At 64.2% G+C, this 17117-nt stretch overlaps 1 protein-coding gene across 9 annotated transcripts in view; it reads right to left on the minus strand.

Annotated features, from left to right (window-relative positions):
* DNM2 (dynamin 2) overlaps positions 1 to 17117 on the minus strand; it is a 35089-nt gene that overhangs the window by 923 nt on the left and 17049 nt on the right. For 3 of the 9 annotated variants that reach the window (XM_056119868.1, XM_056119865.1, XM_056119864.1), the window contains exons 4-20: positions 16891 to 17094; positions 16359 to 16457; positions 15053 to 15213; positions 13272 to 13414; positions 12199 to 12334; positions 11412 to 11479; positions 10098 to 10236; positions 9340 to 9426; positions 8635 to 8705; positions 7731 to 7760; positions 6530 to 6581; positions 4133 to 4246; positions 2474 to 2583; positions 2058 to 2169; positions 1342 to 1506; positions 412 to 644; positions 14 to 256 (exon numbers count right to left, since the gene is read on the minus strand). In XM_056119868.1, coding sequence (XP_055975843.1) covers positions 14 to 256; positions 412 to 644; positions 1342 to 1506; positions 2058 to 2169; positions 2474 to 2583; positions 4133 to 4246; positions 6530 to 6581; positions 7731 to 7760; positions 8635 to 8705; positions 9340 to 9426; positions 10098 to 10236; positions 11412 to 11479; positions 12199 to 12334; positions 13272 to 13414; positions 15053 to 15213; positions 16359 to 16457; positions 16891 to 17094 — 2167 coding nt within the window. Of the gene's footprint in view, positions 1 to 13; positions 257 to 411; positions 645 to 1341; positions 1507 to 2057; positions 2170 to 2473; positions 2584 to 4132; positions 4247 to 6529; positions 6582 to 7730; positions 7761 to 8634; positions 8706 to 9339; positions 9427 to 10097; positions 10237 to 11141; positions 11281 to 11411; positions 11480 to 12198; positions 12335 to 13271; positions 13415 to 15052; positions 15214 to 16358; positions 16458 to 16890; positions 17095 to 17117 lie in introns of all 9 variants that reach the window. The other 6 variants (XM_056119872.1, XM_056119870.1, XM_056119867.1 and 3 more) reach the window with 3 other exon arrangements.

The raw sequence follows: 17117 nt of genomic DNA on the forward strand, positions 1-17117 counted from the left end.
CCCCCCCCCTTACCTGGGCACTCCCGGGGGGATGCTGGGGGGAATGCGAGCTGGAACCTGAGGCAGGGGCGCGAAGGGGTCATTGTTGGCGAAGACGCTCCGGGGGCCGGGCCGGGCCGGGATGGGGGGTGCGGAGAAGGCAGCGGCGGCCGGGCCCACAGGCACTGGTGTCAGGGGGGGCCCTGGGGTGGGGCCCCTCACAGCAGGGGGCCGGGGCGGGTGCGCAGTGACTGCAGGCCGGCGCTGTGGCGTTGGACTGTGGAGGAAAAGAGGTGCTGGGAGGGCGAGTAGGGGCTGGGGCCGGTGGGGGTGGGGGGGCCTGTCCCTGGGTCCCGCCCCCACGCGCCTGGGGGGGGACGGTACACCCGGCCCCCACATGAAGTCGGGGCCCTCCCGGGGCAGCGCAGGGACCTGTGGCTGCTGGAGCTCTGCAGCCAGGTGTCGTCCACGGGTGGGGGTACGGGCGTGGACACGGTGCTGGTGCTGATGTCCCCGATGATGCCCAGCGCCTCCTTGAGGGCGTGGTACATGCGCAGCATATCGTCCCGCCGCTGCGCCTGCTCGGCCGACTCCTCCATCAGGCTGCCCTGGTCAGCTGATGAGTACAGGTAGGCCAGCAGCTCGTGGTGGATGAAGGCCTTGGTCTGTGGGCAGCAGGCGGCGGGCAGGTCAAGGCCGTGCCGCCACATCCAGGCTGGCCCCAGGGCTGCTGCCAGCACTGTATATTTTGGGGCCAAACCGCAGGTGCTCGGGGCTGACTCCTGCTCTGTCTCAGGGATCGCCCTCAGTCGTCCCGAAGGGAACGTTATGTGGTGCTGGGTTCGAACCCAGGACAGCTGCCTGCCAGGCGTGTGCTTCCAGCCCTGTCCTCTGCCCCCTATACACACTATCTGGATGCTGTGCGCGGGCTGGGGAGCTCAAAGGGCCCGGGGTCTGCTGCCCACCACGCTCAAGACAGCCGGGTGGGTCAATCCACACTCAGCCAAGGATGTGGGCGGTCAGCGGGTAGAACCCCAGGAGGCAGCACCCACAGCCTCCGAGGCCTCACATGCCCTGCAGGGTCCCCCATGCTGTGTGGAAGGTGTGTAGGGTCGCTCAGCTGGGTGTCAGGGTATCCTCCCACATGTGTCTGCACATGTGTGAACGTGTGTAAGTGCGCATGTATGTATGCACATGTGTGAACGTGTTTGTGTGTGTGCATGTGCACGTGTGAGCATGTGTGCGCACGTGTGAGCGTGTGCAGGTGTGAGTGCGTGTGTGTGCGTGTGCAGGGGTGTGTGTGTGTGCATGGGTGTGCGCACGCGTACACCCGCCGCTGCTCTGGGGCCCCTGGACACGCACATTGTTGATCATGAGATGCATGATGGTCTTTGGCATGAGGTCGCGGATGGACTTGTTGATGATGGCCACATACGAGTCCACCAGGTTGCGGATGGTCTCCACCTGCCGCTCGAGCTGCGGGTCCATGGAGAAGGTGTTCTCCTGCGCCCCGTCCTCGTTCTCAGCCTGTGGCAGGGGAAGGCGCAGTGAGTGGGTGTGGGCTGGGTCCCCTCTGGGGCAGGCTGTGTGTGGGCTCTGTATGCAGGAGCGCCCCTAAGCGCCGCCCGGGGTGGCCCCAAATAAAACCCAAAGCCCACGAAGGGCTCCTGCGGGGCTGCCTCCAGGGGCCTCAGCGTCTTCCCACCCGGGGGAGTGGGGATACATGTCCAACCCCCGGAACCCCAACAACAAAGTCCACGTTTTTCTGGGGACTGTGGTCTGGAGAGATGGAAGATACCTGCCCGGCACCCGGCCAACGCTGGTGTGAGGTCCTGGCACCCCATCAGCTCTCCCAAGCCCTACTAAGCAGCACCCTGCCATCAGGGGGCCCCTGGTCGCCTGGGGCGACTGGACAAAGGCCCAGCAGGAGTGGTGGGGGGCAGTGCTGTGGTCCTGCAGCCCAAGAGAGCGGGCAGTGGGGTCCGTGGTCTGGCACTGCCCAGACAGCGATGCTGTGCGCCCCTTCTGTGCCCCCAAGCTGCACTTGGAGGCCCGTGGCCATGGCCTGGGGTCCTCACCTGGTCCTTCTCGGGGTAGACACCGGCGCGGAGAAACGAGGCCTTCCAGCTGTCCACGTCCTCCTGGGAGTCGCAGGCCAGCTCGATCTGCCGCAGGTCCTTGTACACGTTCCTGTGGGCAGTGGGAGTCTCGCAGGAGTGGGGGGACACGTCCCGCGGGCCCCCAGGCTGCTGTCTGCTTAATCTAACTCGGGGCCTCACCAGGCCCCACGAGCCCCATCATGGTCTGGACGACCCCTCCCGGCCAGCCCCTCCCTCCACAGCCCGCCATGGCCGTGGCCACCACTATGGGGAAACTCCTGGAGGACAGCAGGGAAGCTGGGGACGTGGGACACAAGGTGCCCTGGATGCGGACCAGAAGCAGGGCGCGAGGCTGGTGGTGTGCGGGGCAGCCTGCGGGGCCCACCCCTCCGCACCTCTGCTCGGTATTGAAGACCGCGAAGATGTGCTTGGTGGACATGAAGCCCTTTTCCACGTCGCGGATCTTCAGGTTGTCCAGGGGCAGCATGTACTTCTTCTCCTTCTCCTGGGGGCATGGGAGCGGATCAGCAAGGCCCCGAGACCCCCAAACCCAAGTCTCTTCCTCCCACCTCCGGCAGGCCAAACCAACCCATTTCCCAGGGTGGAGATGGGGTGCTGAGGGGCTGAGGCCACAGGCAGACATGCAAGGGAGCAAGCCCCCCTGGAGCTGGGGTGGGGGGCCTGGCCAGAAGCATGTGGAGCCCCTCAGCCGTCCTTGGCACTCGACAGGTCACGAGGCCGGAAGGGGCCGGGCCGGGTGCCACCTCTGGAATCATTTAGCCGCAGTCTGCCCACACCCCCAATGCCCCCAGACCCACCCCTGCCCCCTGCCTGCCCTACACCCCCATTCCCCGGACTCCTGCAAGTCACTCCAGATGTGCAGCCCGGCCTGGCCATATCAGACTGCCCTGCCGGCCCTGTATCCAGACCACCTGTCCAGGCCCATGGGGACAGTAGTCTGAACCCTGGCTGGGCTGGGTCGCGAGGCTGATGGGGGGCTCTGGGCAGCTCTTCTGAGTAAAGACATGAATGACCCCCCAGGAGGGAGGAGCGTGCGGCCTGCAGGGGGGCAGGGGTTGTGGGGTCGTTTGCAGTCTGAGCCCCCTGGTGACCCCCCCCCCCATCTCAGCTGCAGCTGCAGGTTTCGGCAGAATCCTGCCCACGGGGGTCAAGCTGCCCCTGGTGGGACTGGCCCAAGTGGGGGACAAGTGAGGGGTGGCTCCCCTCCCAACAAATGCTCACAGACCGGACGCAGGAGTGCAACCTGGCCATTTCCATCTCAAGGCCTGGTCTGGCCTCTCCTTGACCCTCCCCCCTTCCCCCTGCAGGGCTGGGTCTGGGTCTGGCCAGGGTGGGGCGGGGCTGCCCAGAGGAGCCTGCACGCCCCCCTCTCCCCATCCTGACCCCTTCTGCAGGGGGAGGTGGAGTGTGGACCCCACACAGCCCATGGGTGTCCTGGGCAGTACCCAGGAGAGAACCCCCTCCCCAGTGGCGTCAAGGGACGGGCTCTGCTCCCAGGCCACCAGGCCCAGCCTGTGAGCGGGCACCTCCCGAAAGTCCCACACACTGTCAGCTGGTCAGTGCCCTGGACGCCAGCCAGGCCTACTTCTCGGATGGGGAAACTGAGGCAGAGTCTGACCCGTGTGGGCCTGTAGATGGCAGACGGCCCCGCCCACAGTGGTGACCCCTGAGGGTCCCTGACTATGCCCTCAAGTCGGGCGAAGTTCCTGATCTCTGTACATGTCCCTCATTTTTTGGTGGAGGGAGGCAGTCGTCGGCAGGGGGTGTACCCATACTCTTCCTGATGCCCCGGGCACGGCGCCGCCCAGAGCTCTCCCCGACCAGTCAGAGAGCCCAGGAGCAAGGGTGGGGGGTGGGGGAGAAGGAACAGAGAAGGGAGAAGGCGGGGCCAAGGGAGGTAGGAATGGGTGATGAGATGGAGTGAAGGGAGGAATTAACGGATGTGAGGGAGGGAATGGATGAACGGGTGCAGGAGTGGGTCCGTGAATGAACAGGTGGATGGGGAGCGCGCCTGCGTGCCCGCCCGCCCTCACCTCCTCGTCCTTGTACCAGGACAGCGACTCGGCCGTGAGCACGAACCAGTACTCCTTGGAGCCGCCCTTCATGAGGCTGATGTTGTTGATGGTCAGCCAGCCGCGGCGGATCACCTGGAGGGGGAAGAGGGGCTCAGCGGGGGGCAGCGCGAGCCCCCCAGTCCCGTTCCCAGCGGCATGCCCAGCACCCACGCCCCACAGCAAGGCCCGTGGGAGCCAGGAGCCCCCGAGGCCAGGGCAGGGCACCGGGCCGGGGAGACCCCGCAGGCGTGCACAGAGCAGGGGCACTGTGTGGGCACAGCAGGAGGGGCGCCCAGGGGCCTGGCACAGCCCAGCACCTGCACCCAGAGAACAGGATCCCCCTTAGAGCCTCCTGACGGGATGGGCAGGGGGGGCCGTCACCTGACTGGGAAGGGCAGGCAGGCGGGGTGGGAAATGCGTCCCCAGGAGCAAGTGGCATGCAGGCAGGCCCAGCAGGGTGAGGCAGCGAGGTGCCAGGCCGAGCGGGGAAGCAGGGGCCATCTTTGGGGGCCCCCTGGGACAGCCTCACTTGACCCCGGATGCCCACTCCCGAGGAAGAGCGTATGGCTTGAGGCCTTGGTACCCAGACCCCCAGATGACCCTCTCCAAAGACCACGCCCGCCTGAGCTGCCCCCCCAGCCCCCAGACAGCTGGGAGCGTGGGGGGCTCCCCACGAGCCAGGTTAGCAGCAGCAGGGCTGTAGCGTTGGGGGGGGGGCACGCCTGCAACGGGCACCTGTCCCCAAGCCCCCTGGGGCTGAGGGTCAAGCGGCAGAGCTGGGAGTCTGGGAGGGGCGGTCGGGGCCCAGGGGTGGCGGGTGGGTGGGCAGGCAAGGGCAGCAGGGCTGGGGTCCCTGACCCCCACGAGGCCTTGGGGCCCAGCTACCCACATGCCGGGCTGGGCTTTATTTCGGGGCGGGGCACGGAGTGTGGAGGAAGAGAGTGAGAACTCTCGGGGCGCAGGTGCCTCGTTTGCTGAGATGTTCCAGTTCTCTGGGGGTTTGGGGGGTGCTTATGGGGACAGTGAGGGGAGGCTGCACCGGTGGAGTCAGAGTCGAGGCTCCTCAGGACAAGGCCTGAGTGCGGGGGCGGGGGGGGGTGCAGGGGGCACCCCTGGGTGGAGACATGGGGCGAGGCCAGGCACCCGGGACTGAGCAACCTGCAGATTGGGGGTGCTGGGGGGTGTGGCCTGAACACCAATGAAGGGTTTGGGCTGGGGCAGAAATGTCTGAAGGATGGAGACTGCCACGATGGACTGGTCAGGCCGAAGAGGCAGACGTGGGCAACCCCAGTCCCTGGTGCAGTGACCACATGGTGGGCGGGGGGCAGGCACCAGGACAGATGGACTCCTACTGCCTGGCCAGGCCGCGGCAGGAGCCGCAGTGGACAGGACAGGTGGGGACGATGGATGGAGGAAAGGGGCAGCCAAGGCCAGGGTTGGCCACCAGGTCACCAGGACACAAGGCATGATGGTAAGTGTCCAAGGGGCAACTGTGTGTGTGTGTGGGGGGTCAGGTCAGGGCCAGCCTTTCAGTCAGGGGCAGGGGCCAGGGGTCAGCGGCCTGTGTGCGCTGCAGTTAATTCTGGGGGTGGGGAGAGAGCATCGAGGGGGCTGGGGGGGCGGGGCGGGCCCACCAGCACGAGACTCTAGGGCTCACTACCAGCTAAGCGGGTACTTACCAGGATCTCCCCCTTTGAAAATGCAAAGTTAGGGTTGTGGTAAATGACAGAGGAGGAAGAAGCAGAAATGGAGAGGGGAGCAGGGAAAACAGCAAAAGAAAAAAAAAATTACATGCTATTAATTACATTCACAGTGTTAAGATTTAACCCATCATCATCTCCCAACACAAAAAAGCAACAATGTTCGGATTACCCACAAAGCGCACAATCATGCAAATGGTTACGTCCTCTCTTTCCAGAAAGTTCTACAGTCGTGCAAGATACACAGCAGAGCCCCCCGCCCTCCAAATTCAGAGAAGCAGGGGAGGGGAAATGCCCGGCTGAGATGCGGGCTTGGATGACCCTCGAAGCAGGGAACTGAGGACCTGGAGGAGACGTGGGCTCGGGGAACCCTACTTTTCCCAAAAGAGAAAACCCCCAAAGCACAAAGGTACCAGTTCTCTCGGGTTCAAAAGCGGGTGGGATGGGCACCAGGGTCTCTTTTGGGGGGCTCACATCAGTCATGGGATCCCCCTGGCCCCTGAAAGGCCCGTTAGCCCCCCCAAGGGGACTGGGCTAAGTCGAGGCCCAGCTGAGGGCACTGGAGGGCAGGCAGGGCTCCAGGGGGCGGGAACAGGCCCGAGGCCCTGAGTCTTCACTGCCCACCGGAAGTGGAGGGTGGGGGTGTGGGGGTGGGGACAGGGGGGCCCCCGCGTACCTGGTTGGGGATGGCCCTCTTCTTGTTCAGCTGCGTGCTCCTCTGCTGGGCGCTGAAACCAAACACAGGGAGACTCGTGGGGTGCCCGGGGGGCTGCATACTTCACACGGGGAGGTGGGAGCGAGCAGTTACAGACAGAAGGAACAGAAACCCCTCCCCACACACGCCACCCCCCAGCATACACGAAGCACAGCCCGAAGAGGACGGGGCGGGGGGGGCTTTTAGACCCGGCACTGAGGCCCCCCAGACCCAGCTATTCTGGGGCCGCGGAGCTCTGAGCAGGGCGGGGGTCCCAGGAGGTCACTAGGACCAGCAGGATGGTCCTTTCACTGCGTCCATCTTTGCCGGCCAGACCAGGACGCTATTCTGCGTCCGGCCAATGGCCTGTCCTGTTCGGGGTGTAATCACCGGGTTAGGTCGGGTTAGTCTGGGGCCTGGAGAGCACCAGCCACAAAGCAGCCAAGCGTGGGAAGCCTGGGCCCTGAGGGAGCAGCAGAGCCAGCGGGGCCCCCATACGCACCCCCCCCACACGCACTCAGATGCACAAGCACACATATGCATGCATTCACATGTACAAGCACACACACACATGCACTCACACATGTACAAGCACACTTGCATACTTGCGCACACACACGCACGCACATGCACAAGCACACATACACATGCACTTATACATGTACAAGCACACATACGTACGCACTCGCATACTCGCACATGCACTCACCACTTCATGCACTCACACGACTGCACGTACCCACACACCCACGCCTGGCTGCACTCATGCACTGACCCGTGCATACACTCACACGTGGATATACTCACACACGTACACACCCCCTATGCACACTCACGCAGCCACCCACCCACGCGCACACCACGCATGCACCAGGCAAGGTGACGGCTGGGTGCCAGTGAGGAGCCCGCTGGGCCACCCATGTGCGCTCGGCCTCACATGTCAGGATCTTCTGACAGGGATGGGGGCGCGACCCCGACTCTTCCCCCGGCTCCTGGGGTGCCCTCGTGTCCTTGGCTGGCAGGGCTCTGCTTAAGCCCCTCACTGCCCTCCTCCGTCACCTTCCTGCCCCCTGCCCATGGCTAACCCCAGCCTGGCTGGTGGCCCCCAGGGCCAGGCCAGGCCTGCACCAGCCCCGTCCCGGCATGCTCCCCAGGGAGGCGGCCCAGCGCAGGCGATACCCACCCGGTCACCAGCTGCTCAGTATAGTAACAGCTGGGGGAGTGGGCAGCCCCGAGTCCAGAGGGAGGAGAGTGGCCAGAGGGAAAACAGGACAGAGTGAGAAGGGACACGAGAGCGACTGGTGGGCCAGGAGGACAGCGGCCCGGGACAGTGACTGCAGCCCGCACACCTGGGCCTCTGGGTGCCCAGAGGGGCTTCTGGTCGTGCCTCACCCACCTCCCCAACTCCCTTCACCCACCCACTCCAGAGACCCCCCATCAGCCTGGCCATCTGCTCATGCTTCACCCGCTCTCCCAGCCACCCGCCGACCGCTCTCGGTCCATCTACACGGCTACCTGCCCACCACCATCTCCCGTCCACCTCCTCACCCACGCTGTCCCGCTCCGTCCGTTCTTCCACCCGCCCTTCCACTGCCCCTTCCCTTCAACCCACGCCTCTATCTCCCCCTCCCTCCCCGCCCCCACCCGTCACTGCCAATCAGCCCAGTTGGGCACCTCAAACGCGCTCCCATGTCACTTGGTGACTCTGCTGGCTCGAGACAGGGCTCTGAGACGGCCCCTCCTCCAGAGAGAACGCTGGACACCTGCCCCCACAGCTACAGACTGCCCAGACTGCCCCCTGGGCCCCCAGGGCTCCAGCTCCAAACTGCCAGCAACGGCCCTGGTGGGCAGAAGCTCTGCCACACCAGGAGTCCACGCTGGCCACGAGGGTCCCAGAGCCCCCAGCTCTGGCCCAGCTACCAGCCTTTCCTGGGGGGTACGGTGGGGATGCGACTGCCTTCGGGCCAGGATACACCTTTCAGATACTCTCCGGAGTCCTTGGGTCCCCCAGGATATCCTGCGTACCCCCACCCCACCCCCGGCCCTGGCCGCCAGGGCCCCCCTCCACTGCCCTAGAAAGTACATACTTGGCAAATCCAATGAAATCCTCATGGTTCGTATTGATATACGACTGCTCGATGTCAATCAGAAGCAGAATCTGGGGGGGGGGGGACACAAGGTGGGGGGCATGATGACAGGTGGTGCTGACAGGGCCAGGCTGGAGCACTTCCCACACCCGCCAGCAGGGGGCGCTGGCTGCCAGCCCGTCCTGCACCCTCTCTGCAGCTTTTGGGGGGGGAGGGGAAGGTACAGAAAAAAAATCTGTCAGAACCCCTCCCCTCCCCCCGGAAGAGACAGGCAGAGGCGTGAGGCTGGGACTGCTAGAAATGGGCAGGGGGGTATGCTGTGTCGGGGGACCCACTTTGGAGCCTCTACAGGACCTGTGTGTGCACGAGTGGCAGCAGGTGGAAGCTGCAGTTCCGCTCTAGCTTCCAGGACAGAAGCGCGGGAGCCTCCAGCCTCCTCGAGGGCATAGGGACCCCATCCCTGCCCGGGGCCTCACGGCTGAGCCCCAGGCTCAGCACGGCAGGGGACAGGCAGAGTACCCCAAAAGCTTCTGGGAACACATGCGTGTGGCCCAGCTCCCACAGACCCCTGCGTAGGGGGGCCGTCCCGAGGGTGGGGGGATGAGCACAGGTCCGCACGGAGGATGGGAATCGGGGAGGGGAGACACGGGAGGGGGCGTGTGTGTGTGTCAGCACCCAGCACCCAGGGGCGGGGCGCCCCCTTACCTGGTCCTTGGTTCTCCCCTCCCGTTCCCGGATATAGGTGGTGACGATTCGCTCTGTCTCCTCTCGCAACCGGGGGTAGGAGCTGAGCTGGGGGAGAGCAGAGGGGGCGTCGGCGGGGCCCCCGGGGCGGGGGGAGCAGCATGCACCACACAGAGAAAGCCAGGGGCAGGGCGTGGCCAGGTGCAGGGGGGCCCACCGAGTCCCCACGCCAGCTCCTGAGTGGAGGAGGGGCCGCTGGGGGGTGATGGGCCCTGAGAGGGCGCGCCCAGGCAGGAGCAGAGGCCATCAGAGGTGGAAGTGACAGAGCGTGTGGCCGCCCCCTCCCTCCCTCCCTCCCTCCCTCCCTCCCTCCCTCGGGGTGGTGGGTGCGGGGCAGCATCTGCGGGCCAGCCCCTAGGAAGGGGGACTAGGATCTGGAAGGGGCTCTCAGGTCTCCTGCCAGCTGCAGCAATTCCCAAAATGGACTCACGGGGGAGCCCGCGGGCCGAGCAACTGCCGGAAACTGCCAACCTGAATCCACCAGGGGCCTCGGGAATGCATCAGGGGCCCAGGAATGCCTCGGGAATGCGGGTGAGAGGGTGGGGGCCAGGGACAGCGTGCCCGGGGCCATCTACTCCACATCTGCTTGGGAAACTAATAAGGTCACCTACTAATGTCTATCCTGCCTTCCCTGCGGGTTCCCCAAGGGATGGACAGAGCCAGAGGGACAGGGCTGGGGGTGGGGGCGACTGAGGAAGAGTGAGTCAGGCCTGCCGTACCTTCTCGGCACACCTTTTAATGACCGTGGCCAGCTCTGAGACCACGAGGTCCACACACTTCAAGCTGGGCTCTTTGAGCTTTACGATCTGTTTTTTCACAATGGCTTCAAAGGCCATGTCGGGGGTGAAGAGCCCCGTCCTGGGTCATGCGGAGGACAGACGGGCAGGACGAGGCGGAAAGAACCCCAGGGACAGTGCAGGCCACACGCAGGACGGCAGGCGACAGAAAGAGGAGAGAGAGAGAGAGAGAGAAAGAGGAGAATCCGCCGGTTAGTGGCATGCACAGAGGAAGGAGCCTGCACCCACATTTGCCCGAAAGCTGCTTCGGATCTCCTGGGCCCGGTCGCACGGGGCACCCGAGTGCTCGAGGCCCAGGAAGCCTGCAGTAGACACGCGCTGGGCCACGCTCGCCTTTGCCCTGTCCGGGCTTCCAATGTTTCCCCGTTGGTTCCTGGGGCGGTGCCCGGAGGTACTCAGGAGTCCAAGTTTCCGCATGCACCGCGTGCGGCTCCGGCCTTGCCTGGCCCTCTGCCCCGGCCATCGCCCTCCCTTTACTTCTTTCGTTTCCGGTCGAAGAAGCTTAAGAAGCAAATGGGGGCTTTGCAGACTGCCACAGAAGGACCAAGCGAAAGTGTCCCCCAGGTCCCGCCACCATCACCGCAGCCGCCACAGCCAGGACAGCCGTGCAAGTGCAGGCCAGACCCCCGCCTCAGCTGCTGGGCCCTTGCGCCAGGGGAGCACAGAGGCTCAGGGACACACCTGGGGCGGTCCTTGGCTCGCCTCAGGGCTGGCACCGCCGGGAGCCTCCAGCAACTGACGCGGGATCCCTCTCTGCTCCCCAGAAGGCAAGCCAAGCGACAGCGAACGGAACCCCGAGTCCATCAGACACATGCCAGGCTTGGGACCAGGGCACCCGGGGACCCTGCCTGCCGCGGCCTCTGACAAAGGATGCCAGGCATGACACGGAGGTCGCAGGGCAGGCCGCGGGCCACAGTGGGCCCCCGGGAGCCTGGTGCCAACCCCCGCGGCCCTCGGGTGCGCTACCTTCCTGGCGCACTGCCTAACTGTACTGATTAGCTCCTGGATGACCAGGTCCACGCATTTCACACACGGCTCTCTCAGCTTCACCACCTGCTTTTTCACGATGGCCTCGAACGCCAAGTCCGGGGTGAAGAGCCCCGTCCTAGAGCCCGGCCAGACCCGGGGGCAGGGCAGGGCGGTCGGAGAGAAACAAAAGCCCCATCAGCAACTGCGGAGGGGAGGGCCCGGGGACCCCCGAGGACCCCACGGCCCCGGGGAGCGGGGACCACTTGCCTGACTCCGTGGATGTTCTTGATGGCGTAGCTGATCTCCCGTCTCAGGTCCTTCTCGTCAAACTCCATCTGCGGGTGGAGACGCTCACAGTGGCGGGGACGGGCCGCCCAGCCACACGCGGGTCAAAGCAGCCCTCGGGTCAGAACCGTGCTCTGGGCTGGTTCCGAGACACCCGGGGGGTAGATAGGGCCGCCCCGTCACAGCCTCTGTGCTCAGTGTTAGGGGTTTTGGCCGTTGTTTTTAGGCCACACCCAGTGATGCTCAAGGAAACCCTTTCCATGGTACCATCACTCTGGCCACCAACTTTCACGTGGTCAGTTTTTTTGGGGTCATACTTGGTCAGTGTTTGTTTTTTTGGGGGGGAGGGTGTCACATTTGGAAGTGCTCAGAGCTTACTCCTGGCTCTGCACTCAGGAATCACTCCTGGTGAAGCTCAGGGCACGATAGGGGGTGCCGGGAATTGAACCCGGGTTGGCCGTGAGCAAGGCCAACACTCCTCTCGCTATACTATCACTCTGGCCTTTCATGGGGCCAGTTTTCTGGCTTTTGATTTTGGGCCACACCTGGTGATGCTCAGGGGTTACTCCTGGAGCTTGGGGGCCCCTGAGGGTTGGGCCGTGTGCAAGGCTCACACCTTCCCTGCCGTACTACAGCCCTGGACCCAGTGGTCTCAACTTTCTTCTCTGGGTTTTGGAGGGGCGGGGAAGCACCTGCTAGGCTGCGGGAGACCCGAGGGCACAGTCCCCTCCCTCTGATGCCACCCCCCCCCCCCGTGGTACCTTCATACCTTCACCAGCTCAAAGGGGAAGCGCTCGTGGAAGATGCGGTTGATGCGGGCACCCCCGGACAGCTCCAGCGTGTCCACTTGGTCTCCGGAGCCCTCGATCCGCTTCTCAAAGTCCACCCCGAACTGCTGGACCATCCTGCGGGGAGGGGCATGTGCCTCGCTGGGAGCCGCCTCTGTGCTCCCTGCAGGCTGAAGCACTCCCCCCCGCCCCTGCTCGGTGCCTGCTGCCCCCACCGGACGCCCCAGTGGACATCTCCCCGTGAGGGGTGGCCTCCACTTCCTACTCTTGGGTTTTGGAGGCTGGGGGTGCAAGGTGGAGCTCTGGCAGGAAGCCGCCTGCTGGGTGCTAGGCGGGGAGATGCCCTCGGCCTTGGCTTTCCATCGGCACAGAGGGACTGGCAGGGCTGGGATGGATGATGCTCCTGGGCTGGAAGAGTGCCTGTCTCGCCTGTCCTGCCCTGCAGGCTGCTCCCCCTGGTCTCATCCCTGCCCCAGCATACAGTCCCCTGAGCACCGCTGGGGTACCAGGGTGTGGCCCCAACAACCCCATCCCCAGCATAACAAAACATGAAGTGTTTGGGTTGAGACGGCTCCTCTGTCCACGAGCTTGTGCCTTTTAACTTTTACTCCTTCACTTCACTGGGGTTCCCCAGTGTTGCTCAGAGAGCAGGGGCGGGGTGGGGGGGTGGGTGGAGCCAGTGACAGCCCCCAGGAACACTTGGCAGGCCTAAGACCTTGATGCTCCGGTCTGGATGGATTTCGCGGCTTGTGGCCCACTGAGTACCTCCTGACCCGACCCCAACCTCCTGACCAGGCTCTGCCTCTACCCTCCCCAGATGGCCACCAGAGGGCACCTGCAAGCACCCAAAACCAGACTTGTCCCTTGCTGCCTAGTGGAGGGGGGCTCTGCCTCAGGGCAAAAGGCCCTCCTCCTCGTCCTCCTCTTCCTGCCCTCAGGGCCCTGGGGGCTCTTTATGCCCAAACTCTGGGCTTTCTTCCCGTCTGTGCGGCAGGGCTGGGTCAGGCCTGCAGGGGTGCTGGGGGAGGGGGCCTGCGGGGTGCGAGACACTCACTGGAGCAGGGCTTTGGTCTTGCGTGTGGGGTCGTCCGGCCGGAAGTTCTTGTACTCCTCCACCTCCTTCTCCAGCGACAGCAGCTGGCTCTGCAGTTTGCTGCGCAGAGCAGGCAGCGATTCCCGGATGTGGTTGGTGAGTTGCTGCGGGGGAGGGGGGGGTGTTAGGCCAGAGGTCAAGGGTCAGTGTGGCAACCCCTCCCCACCCGCCCAGCAGCTGCAGACCACCCTGCTTCTGGGCGCCTGATGCTGATTCTGCTGCCTGCACCCCAGAGCCAGACGGGGAAGGCACATCCATCCAGACGGGGCGCATCTTCTCTGGGGGCCACTCGGCGGCGGGTGGAGGGGTGTAAGGGGCTGAAGGTCAGCACACAGATGGGGGTGGATGGAGTGGGGGCGTCTGTGCAGGACAGGTCACCCACATCTCCCGGTGCCTCCTAGATCCTCCAGCACCAGTTCTCCTGAGGAGACGTGGCAGGCCGAAGGTGGGGGCGGGGGGGGGGGGGGAATGACAACTCCCAGGAAGCACCAGGAACTGAAGCCGGGCCCCAGGGGCCAGCTGGCTCAGAAGAGGCCCTGCCACCTGCCATGAAGTTTTACTTCCCTCCCCAGCTGCACGTCTCAGTCAGGCTGACCCACGTCCGGTCCACTGACCCCACTTCCGGTCTGGCCAAAGGGCCTCCCCACACTTCCCTCCTGTGCTCTGCAGACGCCTGCCTTGAACCCCCCTTTCTTCTCCTGGCGCCGACATCCCCAACGACTCATCCTGCACCCCCCCCACAGCAGTTGCCCTCTCAGGGATGGGGGTGGGGGCCCTGCTCCCCCAGAACCACAGGCTCCAGAGAGGACAACAGGAGGCCCTGGGTCATCCCGGAACCAGGGCTGGGGGCAGGGCCACCGGGGTGGCGCCGGTGGCAGCACTTCCAACTAAGTGGTGGCCACATCACCCTGCGGCATGATGCGGAATGACGTCACCAGCAGCTGCCATGTGCTCAGGCCGCTGAGATCCATGGGGTGGAGATCACCCCAGAAAATACTGGGCCGGGAGAGAAAATGGTGGGGAGGGAGGGCAGTCTTGGGAGCGTGACCCGACCCTGCAATGGAACACTGCTGAGGATCAGCAGGGTGAGGGGGTCCCCAGAGTTCCTCTGAACTCACGGACAGAGGTCAGTGATGAGCAACCCATATCTGTGCAAAATGAGAACAATCGTCACTTGGGGACAGGCTGTTACCCACAGGGCCACGAGCACCCGTTTGGCACACAACACGCCCCAATTTAACCCCAAGCTGGAATGGCATGCCGTCACCCACGTCTGCTGGGTTCATCTCTGAGCGCTTTGAATGGATCAGCCATTAGGAAAAATACGGAGGCCAGGAGGGCGGAAGCGCCACCGCTGGGCCCGGAGGCTGCTGGGTGACAGGCAGAGCTGGGCTTTGGACTCTGGAGGTTCAGGTCTAAAGTCCTCCTTGCCTGGCTACTGCCAGGTGCCATCACCACCCGGCTCTGCTCTGGGCCAGACACCTACGGCCCAGGTCACCGCCTGTGGTGAATCTGCAGGAATGCCACTGAGCAGACACACAAGTGACCAGCAGTGATGGCAGATGTGGTATGGGCATGACCCAGAGGACCAACGTGCAGGCCGGGCACGCCCAAGGTCCCAAGTGCGATCCTGGGCACCCAGACAGCATCAGCACCCTCTCGGCAACAATCCCGAGTCAGGCTGGAGGGGTCCTGTTCCGCTGAGACTCCGGCTCTCCCACCCGGGCGCCCACAGCCCACACCTGATTGAGGGTCTTCTGCAAGTGCGGGGTGCCCATGCGGTCCGCCATGTGCCGGTAGGCCGGGTGCGAGAGGAAGAACTTGCGCTCAGCTGCGAGCGCGGCGCGGATGTCCTTTTTGCCCTCGATATCCTTCTGGCTGCGGTTCACGACACCGATGTAGCCTGCAGGAACAGAAGCAGGGAGTGATGGGCGTGGCAGTGCTCACGGGGCAGTCCCTGTGATTGTGGCAGAGACCCCCAGGGGAGGAGGACAGCACCCCCAGGGCAGGTAACGTTCACTAAGGGAGCCAACAGCCAGGCCCTGGCCCAGGGCAGGGTGACTCAAAGCAGTAGACACACCCGGGCCAGAGGCAGGCCTCGGAGACTATAGGAATTTTTCTTTCTTTCTTTTTTATTTTTTTTGCTTTTTGGGTCACACCCAGAGATGCTCAGGGGTTACTCCTGGCTCTGCACTCAGTAACCACTCCTGGCGGTGCTCGGGGGACCATATGGGAATCAAACCCAGGTCGACCATGTGCAAGGCTAACGCCCCACCCTCTGGGCTATCACTTCAGCCCCAGGAGATGTTCCTTTCCTTTTCTTTTTTTCAGTTTTTGTCCTTGGCCCACACCCAGCAGTGCTCAGGGAAGACTCCTGGCTCTGTGCTCTTGATGGGGCTCAGGGAGCCCCAATGGGACACCAAGGATCAAACCTAGGCTGGCCAGGTAGGCAAACACCCTCCCTTTAAAGGACTGAACCCTAAGCCGTCTGCAATCTGAATTTTCTAGAAGTGCCTTCGCCCCAGCTCACTTCACTGTAGAATCCCCACACAACACAGTGTGAGCCCTGGTCAGGCCTTGTGGGGGCACAGTGGGGTGCAGTGGGCCGTCGGGAGGGTGTGATTTACACGGGACTATTAGCGGTGGGGCTGAGGGCGCAGGCTGTGCCCCGGTGCCAGCCCTGTGATGCGGGCAACTCTCGCCGTCCCTCTCCTGTGGCCTGAGGGTCACACTGGGTGCTTCTCAGAGGCTCATCCCAGGATAATTCTTAGAGGAGCACTGGGGGGCCACAGGCAGTGCTGGAGATCAGAGCCCTCCTCCTGCAGGCAAGGCACGTCTCCCAGGACCTCCCCTATCTAACGTGCACACGTGCACAAGTGAAAATGCACGCAGGCAGCGTGGCACAGGGGTTTCCCGGGATGCTGAGAGAGGGGGAATGAGGTGGTGAGAGACAGCGACTGCAGGACAGCAAAAAGGCAGGCGCGGGCGTCGGTCTATGGTCGAAACCCAACTGGCCGGGATTGCCCCTCTGGGCCCACACCCGCCCACCTCGTCTCAAGGGCAGCAGCTTGTTCTCCAGCACGTCCCTGGCATCGGTGCCTTCGTCCATCAGGTCAAGCTTAGTGATGACGCCAATGGTCCGCAGGCCTGAAAGAACCCCAAGGTCAGAGGCTGCCGCTGGTCACCCGGGCCCCCTTCGCCCCCCACCCCGCTCCAATTTCTGGCTGGAGTCCTGGGCCAAGCCCAGACGTCACCTGCTGGACTCTCTCTGCCCTCATGGCCAACAAGGGCAGTGGAGCCCCTGCCTGGGCAGAGGCCGCTGCCCAGTCAGTCATGGGGATGAGCCCAGGGCGACCAGTGGGTGCAGAGCCGAGGACGTGCCGGACACCGGATCTGGCTCACAGGCGAGGCTGGGGGAGCTGTGAGCCAAACCTGCACCTGTCGGGTGGCAGCAGCGGCTGTTTCCGGGGTTACCTTTCACCCGGAAACCCGAGTTCCATGTGGAACCTGGAGCCTAGAACCCTGCTTCAGCCCTGCCCTAACGGCAGCCAGTAGGGGTCACCGCGGCACTGAGGCTCACCTTGGGGGTCCACCTCCTTGGCCAGCTTGAGGGCATCTGAGTTAGCCAGGTCCATGTTGGCAGGGGTGACGGCCAGGATGAGGCTGCTCTCCCGGCTGATGAACTGCAGGATCATGTCCTTGATCTGGTACTCGATGTCAGGGGGCTGGTCCCCCACAGGCACCTTGGTGATGCCCGGGAGGTCGATGAGGGTCAGGTTCAACACTGGGAGGGCGACCGGAGAGGGG

Source organism: Sorex fumeus, unplaced genomic scaffold (genome assembly GCF_029834395.1).
Source record: "Sorex fumeus unplaced genomic scaffold, SorFum_2.1 ptg000041l, whole genome shotgun sequence".
Classification (NCBI taxonomy): Eukaryota; Metazoa; Chordata; class Mammalia; order Eulipotyphla; family Soricidae; genus Sorex; species Sorex fumeus.